This window comes from Acipenser ruthenus, chromosome 35 (assembly GCF_902713425.1).
Source record: "Acipenser ruthenus chromosome 35, fAciRut3.2 maternal haplotype, whole genome shotgun sequence".
NCBI classification, from domain to species: Eukaryota; Metazoa; Chordata; class Actinopteri; order Acipenseriformes; family Acipenseridae; genus Acipenser; species Acipenser ruthenus.
In genome coordinates, this window is record NC_081223.1 from 9255638 (window position 1) to 9268357 (window position 12720).

At 39.9% G+C, this 12720-nt stretch overlaps 1 protein-coding gene across 4 annotated transcripts in view; it reads right to left on the reverse strand.

Moving 5' to 3' along the window:
- Positions 1-2542: 2542 nt before the first annotated feature.
- The window catches only part of LOC117395616 (transcriptional repressor p66-beta), a 45810-nt gene continuing 35632 nt past the window's right edge, over positions 2543-12720 (reverse strand). For all 4 annotated transcript variants that reach the window (XM_059007818.1, XM_059007819.1, XM_059007821.1 and 1 more), the window contains exon 11: positions 2543-11986. In XM_059007818.1, the coding sequence (XP_058863801.1) occupies positions 11850-11986 (137 nt within the window). In that variant the 3' untranslated portion in view covers positions 2543-11849. The remainder of the gene's footprint in view (positions 11987-12720) is intronic.

Here is a 12720-nt window from a genome sequence, read left to right on the forward strand (position 1 = left end):
CCCCTGCCCTAGGGTATCAATTTATCAAATAATTTCCAACTCAAAGAAAAAAAGAAACAGGACTTGGAGCCCCTCGTTATATAAATGGAGGGGAAAGCTGATTCCCCTTGTAAGGAACACGACTGCAGAATTTAAATCTGCTGCAGTAACCAAGTAACCAATACTGGCCTCAGAAAAGCAACCAAACAATCAGGTTTGAACCGGAGAATGTGTGCGTGTTTCACTCCTCGCATGAGTGTTGTGTAGTTGAATAGAATGTGTGTTTCACCTCAAACTGAGCTCAGTAAGAATTCAAAGAAATGCATGCAGATGGATTAGGGAGTGGTTAACATGTAGAAAACAGAAAGCACTGATTAGAGGAGAAACCTCGAAATGGAGCGATCAGTATTAGGTCCTCTGCTATTTCTAATCTACATTAATGGCTTAGATTCTGGTATAGTAACTTGTTAAATTTGCAGACGACACAAAAATAGGAAGAGTGGCAAACACCCTTGCAGCAGAAAAAGGTCATTGAAAATGATCTAGACAGCATTCCGAACTGGGCAGACACATAGCAGATGACATTTAATATAGAAAAGTGCATGCAGGCAATAGAAATGTGCATTAGAAATACCATATGGGAGATACTGAAATTGAAGAAGGAATCTATGAAAAAGATCTAGGGGTTTATATTGACTCAGAAATGTCTTCATCTAGACAATGTGGGGAAGCTATAAAAAGGCCAACAAATTGAATCTATTCAGTCTTAAATAAAGAAGACTATGCGGCGATCTGATTCAAGCATTCAAAATTTTAAAAGGTATTGACAATGTTGACCCAAGGGACTTTTTCGACCTGAAAAAAGAAACAAGGACCAGAGATCACAAATGGAGATTAGATAAAGGGGCATTCAGAACAGAAAATAGGAGGAACTTTTTTACACAGAGAACATAAGAAAGTTTACAAACGAGAGGAGGCCATTCGGCCCATCTTGCTCGTTTGGTTGTTAGTAGCTTATTGATCACAGAATCTCATCAAGCAGCTTCTTGAAGGATCCCAGGGTGTCAGCTTCAACAACATTACTGGGGAGTTGGTTCCAGACTCCCACGTCTCAAGGTTTCTCAGAGGTCTCAAGCATGGCCGTAACTAGCTCGGAGGACACCCAGGTCGTGTCCTTGTGGTTTTGCATCATCAATGCTGATGTTCATGTGAAAATTTTGGCAAAGTATAATAGACTCCTCCTTTTTTTCTGTTGGTTTACCGTACAACATAGATTTAGAGGTTGAATAGTAAATACCAAGCAGTCATATAAATACTGCCAGCTAAAGCTTGAAAGCTAAGTGTGAATGTCAGCTCTGGTTCTGACGCTGTTCTCAAGGTCTCTTCATAGATGAGGCGCTACTTGTCTCTGGTCTTGCCAGTACTGTGCTTGAAACGTGGTCAGATCCTCATATTTGTCAGCTTTTTCTGTTCTATAAAATGAAAGCCAGGTTACCAAAGTTAACCCTTTAAGGTACAAGGGACATAGGTGTCCCATAAATAAAAACTATGCCAACTTTATTGTTGCAACAGGATGCACGAAACAGGGTTTAAAATGTGCTGCTGACTGGATCATTCCAAATTGTCGATTCCTCCTCCTGATACTGGAGTCACTCTCCAATGTATGTAATTGAACAAGCGCTCAATTATTTGCCTGCAGGGGTTAAGTAGTGGAACAGTTTGAATGGACTCACACTAGATAAGGAGTCCGACTGAAGCCCTGCTCGTTGTTCCATTGCTGGTACACTCATCTGTGTAGACAGTGCAGCCAAGCTCAGTGCAGAGAATCGATTCGTGTGCAGGCCCACCGAGGCATCTCCAGGACTTTGCATCTGTTAAGAATTGTCCATTTGACTTGGTTTTGAAGAGCACATTCATTTTGTGACATTTGTCAATCAAGGAGAAGCGATATAATTAAATGTGTGCGAGTGTGACTGTGTGTCTATGTTTTCCACAACTATAACTCCCTCAATAGTGCTGAATAGAAACACAAAAACGTAATAAATTAACTGACAAACTATAACGGCTTCAACACATTTAAAAAGACTTCCAGTTGAAACGTTTGTCACTGAATTTATTTTCTTTTAGTATTTCTGTGCCTGTGTGTGTGTCTGTGCATATGTATGTGTTTATCTGTGTTTGCAATCTGTCTGTTAGCAACGTGTGTCTGTATGTTTGCAATCTGTCTGTGCGATTGTATGTTTGTCTGTGTGTTTGCAATCTGTGTGTGTGTGTGTCTGTAAATTTGCAATCTGTGTGACTGTATGTTTGTCTGTGTGTTTGCAATCTGTGTGTGTGTCTGTAAATTTGCAATCTGTCTGTGTGTGTGTGTTTGCAATCTGTGTCTGTGTGCGTCTAAGTTTGCAATCTGTCTGTTTGTCCATCTATGTTTTTAATGTCTGTATGTGCGTCTGTTTGTTATGTCTGTCTCTGCAGGCAATCTGTCTGTGTGTGTGTGTCTGCATGCGTGCGTGTCTGCTTGTATCTGTGGTGTACAGGAGGACTCAGTCAATCAGCTCACAAGTTATAAATGGTTCCATCCTTTATTAAACTTCGCTTGCAAGAGATAAATATTACAAAGTTATTTCCTCCAAAATTAGCTTATTTTTTCAGTCAATGCATAATTATCAACTGGCAGTATTTAAACAGCATTTATAGTATTTTTTTGTTTGTTTTTAAAGACATTGTTAAATATCAAGGATGTGCAAAAGGCTTGGATTCACATAAAAAAGACCTGAAACTCAGCTGCAAGAAATCCAGGAAACCCTTTTCATTGTCATTGTCATCATTATTATTAGCCCCCGCATTAAAATGGAAAGATGTAACAGGCAACTATAAAGTTGTGTGTGTCAGTCTCAGGCCAAAAGAGGGCCCTATTGTACACTTTTTTGGGACAAAGGGCGTCCCCTACTGCACCAAAGTCAAACTGCAGCATTTAAAAATGTTTATAAACTGTCAAATAAAGAAGCAAAGCAAAAAGACAAATTAATTATTTAAATTTCCCATTTGAGACGCTAACTAGATCACTATGTGGGCAGTAGATTCATCAAAAACAAAGCATGAAACCGGACACCGCAATACATACTGGACAACTGTACAAACTCCATCTATTAATATGATTGTACCTTCTTATCTTCATCATTATCAGAAGTAAAAAAGTGTTAGTGGAGTGGGTTGAAAATGTGCTTGTTGATCTTACCAGACCAGGGTTGAAGGGATTCTATTCAGAACTGTGGTCTCTTAACCAGTTAAACTGCACAGTCTGAAATGGACAGGAAAGTAAGCGAGATTCTACAAACATTTTTAAAATGTTCAACTCACTGGCTTTTGCTGCCGTAGATTTAAAGTAACAAAATGAAATGCTCATGCAAAATGCAGCTTAACATTTCAGTTAGTTTATTTGTGAGGAGGAATGGGAAAGGGGAAGTGCCTGTTTAAGATCAGTATAGTTTCTCACTTTCAGAACGAGCTGTCTGGACCTCCTAAACACATGGGCGCTGTTTGCAGTAACAGAGACCAGCACAGGTGTGAAACAGTGGAGATTTTAAAAGCCCTAACTACAAAAAATTCTAATCAAATGGAAAATGGGAATACACAATAAAGATTAGGCATAAAAATAGCTAAATAGAGAAAAACCTCAAATGAAATAAACCCATCCGTTTTGCACATTTGTTACACAATAATACACAAGTGGTCACAAAAACGAAATGACACAAGCTTCACAATATTCATGGCTTTTTCCCCCCCCCACACAATATACAACCATTTTTTCAATTAAAAGAAAAAAGCTTATATACAATAAGTTGTTGTCATTACTTACAGGCAGCAATATTGTGTGTGTGTGTGTATTGTTTGTTTTTTTTGTTATTTATATACATATATTCTTTTTGGTTTGTTTTCTGTTTTACAAAAAACAAACCATAAAGAACTACATACTCCCCCCTCCAGAAATGTGACGACATCTTAATGTTTTAAAATATTTGTTTAGAAAACTTTTTTTTTCTTTTTTAAACTTAAGTATTTATATTTTGCTGCCACATCAGGCGACTGCAATTCAAAGAGAAGGTCTTATGTAAGCTATAATCCCAAGTCATTGAAGACAAAACTGAAAAACAATTTTTTTAAAAAAATCAAGAATTGGGGTAAACTGTATCAGAATCTCAAACCATCACCACTTCACATCTCACCCAGTCTTATATTGCAATCTCTGGATGAATAAAAACAGGGTTTGTTATACCTGCTGCTGAGATTTCACTCCTAGCACCTTAGTATTACTGATTGTTTTAATAGGAGTTTTCACCAATACGACCCAGTTAAAGTTAAGGATCAGTCATTGTTTTGTGCCCGGTTGCTACTGCTGTAGAAATTCTAACATGATAATAAAACAGCTAATAGCAAGCTTGGGCTGCTCTGGGACTAACCAGTGAAATGAGTGTGGTTACTGAGGCACTAGAATTTAATTCACAGCGAGGCTCTGTGCAATGGCTACAAGACTCCCTCATATTGTTCAAGCAGGCCTGGATAAGATGAGGGCGGAGTCAGTTTCCCATCCCGGCTCGTGCTTTTCTTTTCTGTTCCACACGGAGCAGCGTGGCTGGAGGACAGGCGATATGGTCAACCAGAGGGGTTTGCTTTTGATCAAGTTTTTGTCCAAATAGAAGACGCCGAAATAGACTTTGTGGAAACGCTTGTCATTGAATTGATTCGGTTTCTTTTAGTATTTCTAAATCCACTTTGGCACATTAGTCCGGGGACAAACGCTCCCACTACACCCAGGCTTCCTGGAGCTTCTATAAACCCCAACCGTTCAAATCAGCCAATGTTACCCCAAACCCTGAGGTCATACTGCAGAGAAATAGCATTCTCTTTACAACAGATTCAAAGGGCCGATGTCCCTGCAGTACTCCGTACCAGATGAACTGACAGCCTGCTCTTAGACCCACAGAGTGGCTAGCAGGTACAGCTCTAAACTCTGAACCCCTAATACAGGCATATTCAGATACAGTATATATTTAAACAGTATAGAGTGTTGCTTTCAAATGCATCCTCTGTACAGTGTCTGCTGGAAGGGTCTTTCTTGATGGTGTGAAAATTACAGGATCACAGTTTGATATATGTCCCTTTTTAAAACATTTCATTTCAATGGGATTATATATATATATATATATATAGATAGATAATTTTACATTGCTACTATCTGCAGGCTGCATCTTGACGGTTATACCTCAAAGGAAATGCAGTTCTTAAAGTCGATGTGTAATCCATGTTCCTGTTTTAATGTTTTAAACTGACTGATCACCAGCCTTGTCAAATTCCAATAGGATAACTGACATAACGAAAGAACATTTTAAAAGGGGCGTAATATTAGATTGCTTTGTACATCCCAGTAAAGCACTGAAACAGGACTTTCTCACCACCAATCAGCCCCCTCCCATTCAGCACACCCACATCACCAAGCACTGTGAACATTAAAAAAAACTAACTACAAACAAAAACTACATAAATAACACAAAGAAGCAAAACTATTTACAACAGAAAGGAGGTGCCATATAAAAGCTCATTTAGTTTAAACCCAGATCAAATCAAAACTACAGCACTGCTACATCCATCCCCTGTAGATAATGACTCTGAAACACTACCCTTCAAGGTTTTCATGGAGATTCTGCAGCCTGCATGCAGCCTGTACTTGTGATGAATGCCAGAGGACCTCTCTACATGCTGAAAGGGAATCTGCAGAGGCAATAACTGAGGATTTTTCTAGAATGCCTGGGAGGGGTACAGTGGTTCAGATCTCATTTCATTCCAATCAGGAAGATAAGCATTCCAACACAGCATTGAGCCATTTTATAAGTGCAGTGATGACAGGGTGCGGAAACACCCTCTTTCCACAATGCACCTGGGTGTGACGCCACCTTGTGTTTTATTGTTTACTTATAGTGCGTCTGCAATTTAAGAGCAGCCTCACTGCCCCCTGCAGGCAGAGGGCGGGGTTACACTGCAAATAAAACAGCTTTCTAACAACTGGTGTGTTTTCAGATGGTGACGTTGTAGCAAGCACTACATTTTGATTTCATTCAGGGTTTTAAAGCACAAAAATGCTGCAGAGTGTTTCAGGCCATTGCATATTCGGATTGAATTATTATTATTATTATTATTATTATTATTATTATTATTATGTTAAGTTGAGGGAACACAAAGCCACTTTGTCCCTTATCAGGCCGCTGCACGGCACACGCAGGGAGACTTGGGGTTTGATACAGCAACCTCAAACTAGGTCTCCCGGTCTCCTGGAACCAGGTTTCAAGCCACTGTTCCTGAAGAAGTTACTTCATGTTCCCTCAGCTTTAGAAACTTCATACTGACAAATTCTTTTAGTTTCCTCTGATTTGATTTTTGTGTTACATGACTTAGCATTATCAATTAATCCAAAATATCACCGCAGATGTTTATCTCTTAGTATTCCTCCAACAATCTTTTAATTTCATTATTTAATATATTTATATTTCTTACCCTTGTGCTGTATATTTTAAAACTCTAGTTAATCTTCCATAAGTATTAAACCTTCAATAGTACTGAATTTAGAAAAACTAAAAGAAATTTCATACATTCAATGACCAACACTGAGAAACGTTTGCCATTTGATGTACTGCGTTTCTTTCAGCATTCCTAAGTCTGTAGTTAAACCATTTTACTTTAAAAATAGACTGCATGTAATGAAAGCACCAGTGAGCAAGTGTCTGCAAACCTGTGTATCTGTAAAGGTAATAACAGCAGTGCTTTTGCATGGCTGTCTGATTTGAACGCTGGGCAGGATGCGCCAGGGCAGTGACCCAGTCTTGTGTATTTCATTATTATCTGCAATATAACTTTCAGACAGGATTGTTAGTCCAGCACTGGTCCGCACTCGTTTTAGTGCAGAACCCTTTTCTCCAAGAAGTGCAGGACTACAGCATGGCATGGATTTGTGTTTTTGTGTCACAAGCAATAGCAGGAAAGAACAATTGGAAAACTGCAGCATCCTTTGAAGATGCAGCCCTCCAAGCTGCTTTACACTGGAGATGCACACCTCGCTCACTCCCACTGCCAGGGGGCACTGCACCTGACGTTTGGCACCCAATTGTGCAAACTGACACTCATATCTACGACCTTTTATAGTAGAATGTGTGTGTTATATATATATATAATACATGGATGAAGGCTATATTTGCATCCTGAGCCACTCCAAAAAAAAAAGGCATAATACCACAGTAGTGATGTCAAAAAGTAGGAAAATACTTGAACTTTGACCCATTCTACTCCGAGACCATCACTTTCAATTCAAACACAAAATGTCTCGTTTTTAATCACTCGACAACACCCACAGTACAGAAATGTTCATTAATGATCAACAAAATGAGAATACGTTAAAAAAAAAAAAAAAAAAAAGCTGGTACATTCGTATCTCAGAGAAACGAATAAAGACATTGAACGTCTGTACAGCACTGAAACACTGTTTAAAAAAAAAAAAAGAACTGTACTACTGAACTCGTCTTCTTTAATATTAGCATCACAAGGGTATCCATGTATTATAAAAAATAATAGCTGGGCCTCTTCAGTGAGTTACAGGAAAACAATTCCATCTCGGGTTTCTGTGACAGTTTATCTTCGGTCTCGTAATTTATGATGTCACAGAAACCCTAGATGAAATTATTTTCCTGTAACTCACTGAAGCCCATCGATTATATTATATATATATATATATATATATATATATATATATATATATATATATATATACACACACACAAAAGTTTACATATCCCAAAGGAAATTCATAATTTCTAGACATTTCTCAAAGAATTTTAGAAAAAACCTTTTGTAGCAAAAGTTGTAGTTTTGTGGATGGAGAAAATAAGTTACAAGTACTAGATGTCTACAGTTATTTATTTCAGCAATTATTTTGCACAACTCCAAAAATGCTAATTCAAAAGTATTCATGGCCTTTGATGCTATGATACTATTGTCTACAAGATGCTAGAAATTTCAATATGATAATGCAGAACCTAATTCTAGAAAAAGTCTAGAAAATGCTGGATTGTAGTTGAACATTCTTAGAGAGTATAAATGGGTTAGGCATAGCATGATTGCTGTCACTACCAATAAGTCAATATGGGAAAAAGTAAAGAACCATCTGAAGACCTTAGGCAGAACATTATTTATTGTCATAAAGCTGGAGAAGGATACAAGAAGATTTCCAACCATTTGGTTTCAACTATTGCTTCTATTACTTCAGAAGTACAAGACTAGTGTTACTGTCACAACGCTCCCTCGGTCTGGAAGAAAGAAGGTTATTTCACCAAGAACAAGTAGGAGAATTGTGAGGAAGGTTAATAACAATCTGAGATTGACTGCCAAAGATATTCAAAGTGAACTGGCTGCAAGTGGAACTGGGGTTTCCATTTCAACCATAGGTTGAGTATTGCATAGTGAAGGTCTCAATGGTCACAGGTCAAAGAAAAAGCCACTCTTAGGAAAACATCACAAGGACAAATCGCTTAAAGTTTGCAAAACGGCATTTGAATGATGGATGGGAGTTCTGGTCAAAGGTTTTGTGGAGTGATAAAGCAAAACTTGAGCTATTTGGTCATGCTGATAGTCGCTATGTTCCTCTAAACGGCACAGGAAATTTATTTCCAATACATGGTAAAATGGATTCCACAGCATACCAAAATATACTGGCCATTCATCCGAAACCCTCCGCTACAAAACTTGGTTTGAAGCGCAACTGGACGTTCCAACACAACAACGATCCAAAGCACACATCCAAATCTACTTCAGAATAAAATCAAAGTTCTGGAATGGCCTAGTCAAGGTCCCGTTGTAAATCCGATTGTGAATCTTTGGTATGAGTTGAAGAAGGCTGTGCACAAGACAAGTCCGCGGAATTTGAATGAACTGGAGCAATTTTGCGTTGAAGAATGGTTTACAAAAATTAAAAAATAAATAAAAATCATGCCAAAAGCTCATTGTCAAATATCCTAATGTTTAAAAGAAGTTATTATTATTGCTAAAGGTGCCTCAAGTAGATATTTATTTAATTTTCCTTGTCAGGGTATGAATACTTTTGAATTAGCATTTTTGGAGTTTTGCAAAAAAAATTGCTTAAATAAATAACTGTAGACATCCACTTCTTGTACATTTTTTCCTCATCCACTAAAGCAAAACTACATACTCTGTGTCTATGTTTGTGTGTGTGTAGGTGAGGCACACACTTTGACTTGAACACATACAATGCAATGGATCTTGGTCAGTTACTGTATTAGCACCATGTTAGGTAAAGTAGCCCAATACCAGTGCTTATCAGGGGCTGTAAAACCTAGTGAGATCCATTTCCACAAGTCAAAGGGCAGTCTGCTACCTGACCACTTCATTAGAGTGAATACACTGGATTCAGCTCAACTGAGATTGAGTTTTTAGTTTATGTCACAACTAAGCTTGCATTCCGGGTAACTATCAATTTCTCCAAGTTTAACCCCTTCTCAAATGCACAATTTTTGTATTTATTTATTTAACTTTAGACAGTAATTTATGAGCTTTCAGTCCACAGATACAATGCAATGAAAGCAGTTGTGTGCCATTGATTCTGCAGGGGTATTGTGCAACTTTGTGCCCATACAAGACTCCACATTGCCATACTGTGTGTATATGCATGCACACTCTCCTACACACACACAGACTTTTGTTTATTTGTAATTTGTAGCTCGTACAAAAAAACAGCACTAGCCTAGCTTCAGTCCTTAGTGAACCTTACAAATTCCCTCCAATATTATATATATATATATATATATATATATATATATATATATATATATATATATATATATATATATATATATATATATATATATATACACATTATATATATATATACATATTTCTCGATACAGAGCTTAACATAAACCTTTTTTATTATCTCCAAAGTGCTACTATAAAAAGGAATACAAAGACATTGCTGTTCACAGGCAAAGCCTTAGCACAGTATTTATATATATATATATATATATATTTATTGTCTCCGGATGAGCACTTACCTCTCAGATAGAGTGCTGATCCCAGCAGAGACATTCGACACAACAGCAGCGACAAAACAAAGAGGAACAAGAAGAGCCATGTGCACACTGAGGCCAGATCAGACTGTGAGGAAACAGCGCTGGAGAACTGAAGGAGAGTGCTTTAGAGCTCTTCAGGGACGCAGCGCTGGAGAACTGAGGGGGAGTGCTTTAGAGCTCTTCAGGGAAGCAGCGCTGGAGAGCTGAGAGGGACTGCTTTAGAGCTCTAGAGGGAAGCAGCGCTGGAGAGCTGAGGGGGACTGCTTTAGAGCTCTTCAGGGAAGCAGCGCTGGAGAGCTGAGGGGGAGTGCTTTAGAGCTCTTCAGGGAAGCAGCGCTGGAGAGCTGAGGGGGACTGCTTTAGAGCTCTAGAGGGAAGCAGCGCTGGAGAGCTGAGGGAGAGTGCTTTAGAGCTCTTCAGGGAAGCAGCGCTGGAGAGCTGAGGGGGAGTGCTTTAGAGCTCTTCAGGGAAGCAGCGCTGGAGAGCTGAGGGGGACTGCTTTAGAGCTCTAGAGGGAAGCAGCGCTGGAGAGCTGAGGGAGAGTGCTTTAGAGCTCTTCAGGGAAGCAGCGCTGGAGAGCTGAGGGGGAGTGCTTTAGAGCTCTTCAGGGAAGCAGCACTGGAGAGCTGAGGGGGAGTGCTTTAGAGCTCTTCAGGGAAGCAGCGCTGGAGAGCTGAGGGAGAGTGCTTTAGAGCTCTAGAGGGAAGCAGCGCTGGAGAGCTGAGGGAGAGTGCTTTAGAGCTCTACAGGGAAACAGCGCTGGAGAGCTGAGGGAGAGTGCTTTAGAGCTCTAGAGGGAAGCAGCGCTGGAGAGCTGCGGGGGAGTGCTTTAGAGCTCTAGAGGGAAGCAGCGCTGGAGAGCTGCGGGGGAGTGCTTTAGAGCTCTAGAGGGAAGCAGCGCTGGAGAGCTGAGGGAGAGTGCTTTAGAGCTCTAGAGGGAAGCAGCGCTGGAGAGCTGCGGGGGAGTGCATTAGAGCTCTAGAGGGAAGCAGCGCTGGAGAGCTGCGGGGGAGTGCTTTAGAGCTCATTAATTGAAAAGGACTTTTAATGCTTGTATCTCTCTCGCTCTCTCAGGATTCACGATTACTTCATTTTAAAGAGGAGATTTGAATGACATTTTTCCCTTCCCCTGGCCTTCGTTCTTATTGCAATGAACTCAGTGCTTGATTTTACGTGTCAAGGTGCTCAGGAGTCCAGGAGCTGCTCTTCTGTTCCAGTTGTCTGTTACAGGCATGTTTAACAAGGGCAATCTGTTTAGAAGCAGGAGCACTGAATTATCATCCACTTCCAAGCTTCCTTTGTGTACTGCTGGCAAGGCTGTGCACTTACCAACAGAAACCGATAAAGACATTACAACTATGGCAGGCAACTCCTGAACTCAAAGCATTTAATAGAGACTTATCAAAAAGTAAGATTTTAGTTATTGGAATAAGAAGCATTCAGATTGATTGCAAACACCATAACAAGGTAAGGGGGTAATTGAAGGCTTCTCATTAACTCATTAAACTGTCTGGTCTGGCCTTAGTCCGCAAATCCAAGCATGTCTCTCCTCTATAGCGTTACACCCCAAAAATAAAACAGTGAGAATAACAATAACGGGGGCTATTAAAGTTGCATGTACAGTTCTGCGCTGTTTGATAATATATATATTTTTTTTCTGTAGGCACAAGTACAGGCACTGCATGCGAGGGGGAGGGGCCAGGAGAGGGGGCGGGGCTCTGACTGTGTCGGTTCTGGTTAGTTTTATTTCTGACCACTGATGGTCTGCGATATGGACCGCGGCGGGATCATGTCCAGCAGATACTCGCGCTGGCGGTCAGCGAGACTGGACGATTTGTGACCCCCGACCCCGGCTGCGTTCAGGTAAGCGATGTTCACACCTGGAGAGAGAGAGAAAAAACAATAACGTTGGGCAGACACAAACTCTTCACTTTCACAACTAAAGAGCCTTGATAATCAGACATTGACAAAAAGACTCAAAACGTTAGTCATTGAATTTAGGAAGTTTTTTTTTAGTATTTCCAAAATCATGATCTAAGTTCTGGATGATACCCATTACAGCATTCTGTGCCCTATCCACATGCAGGCCTTGTTGGCAGTCCAGTTGGTTTGTGAGGTTATAGTAAATACAGAGTACACGCATGGTTACAGACTGTGAAACATTTCAAAAACCTTTCAGGACTGAAAGGGTAAAAAAAAAAAAAACACATAAAATTTCCTACAAACAGACCACTAAACCCCTGCACCTGGTCTTGTAACCGCAGCAGTAACTTCACTCTACAGAGAGACACTGTCTGCTGCAACAGTGCACAAGGTAAAAGTATTTGAGCTTCCATTCTCCATGCCACAGAAATGTTCCATTCTTAAAACAACATCTTGTATTTCTGTATTTCAAGCCTATCTGTGCTACTGTACGAAGTTCCCATGAATGAGTAAACGCTGCAGTGTGCCGAGTGTCTGTGTGCTAGGCTGCTGAGAAGCTTCTTCTGAATGTCATCCTGGCATGCAGAAATCTCTCCATCATCCACAGAGACGTCTTATTGAAACGTGTCTCCGAGACTGTGCCAAGTTTCTCTTCAGTACTTCTAGATCTCTTGTGATTGGGAGTTTAACG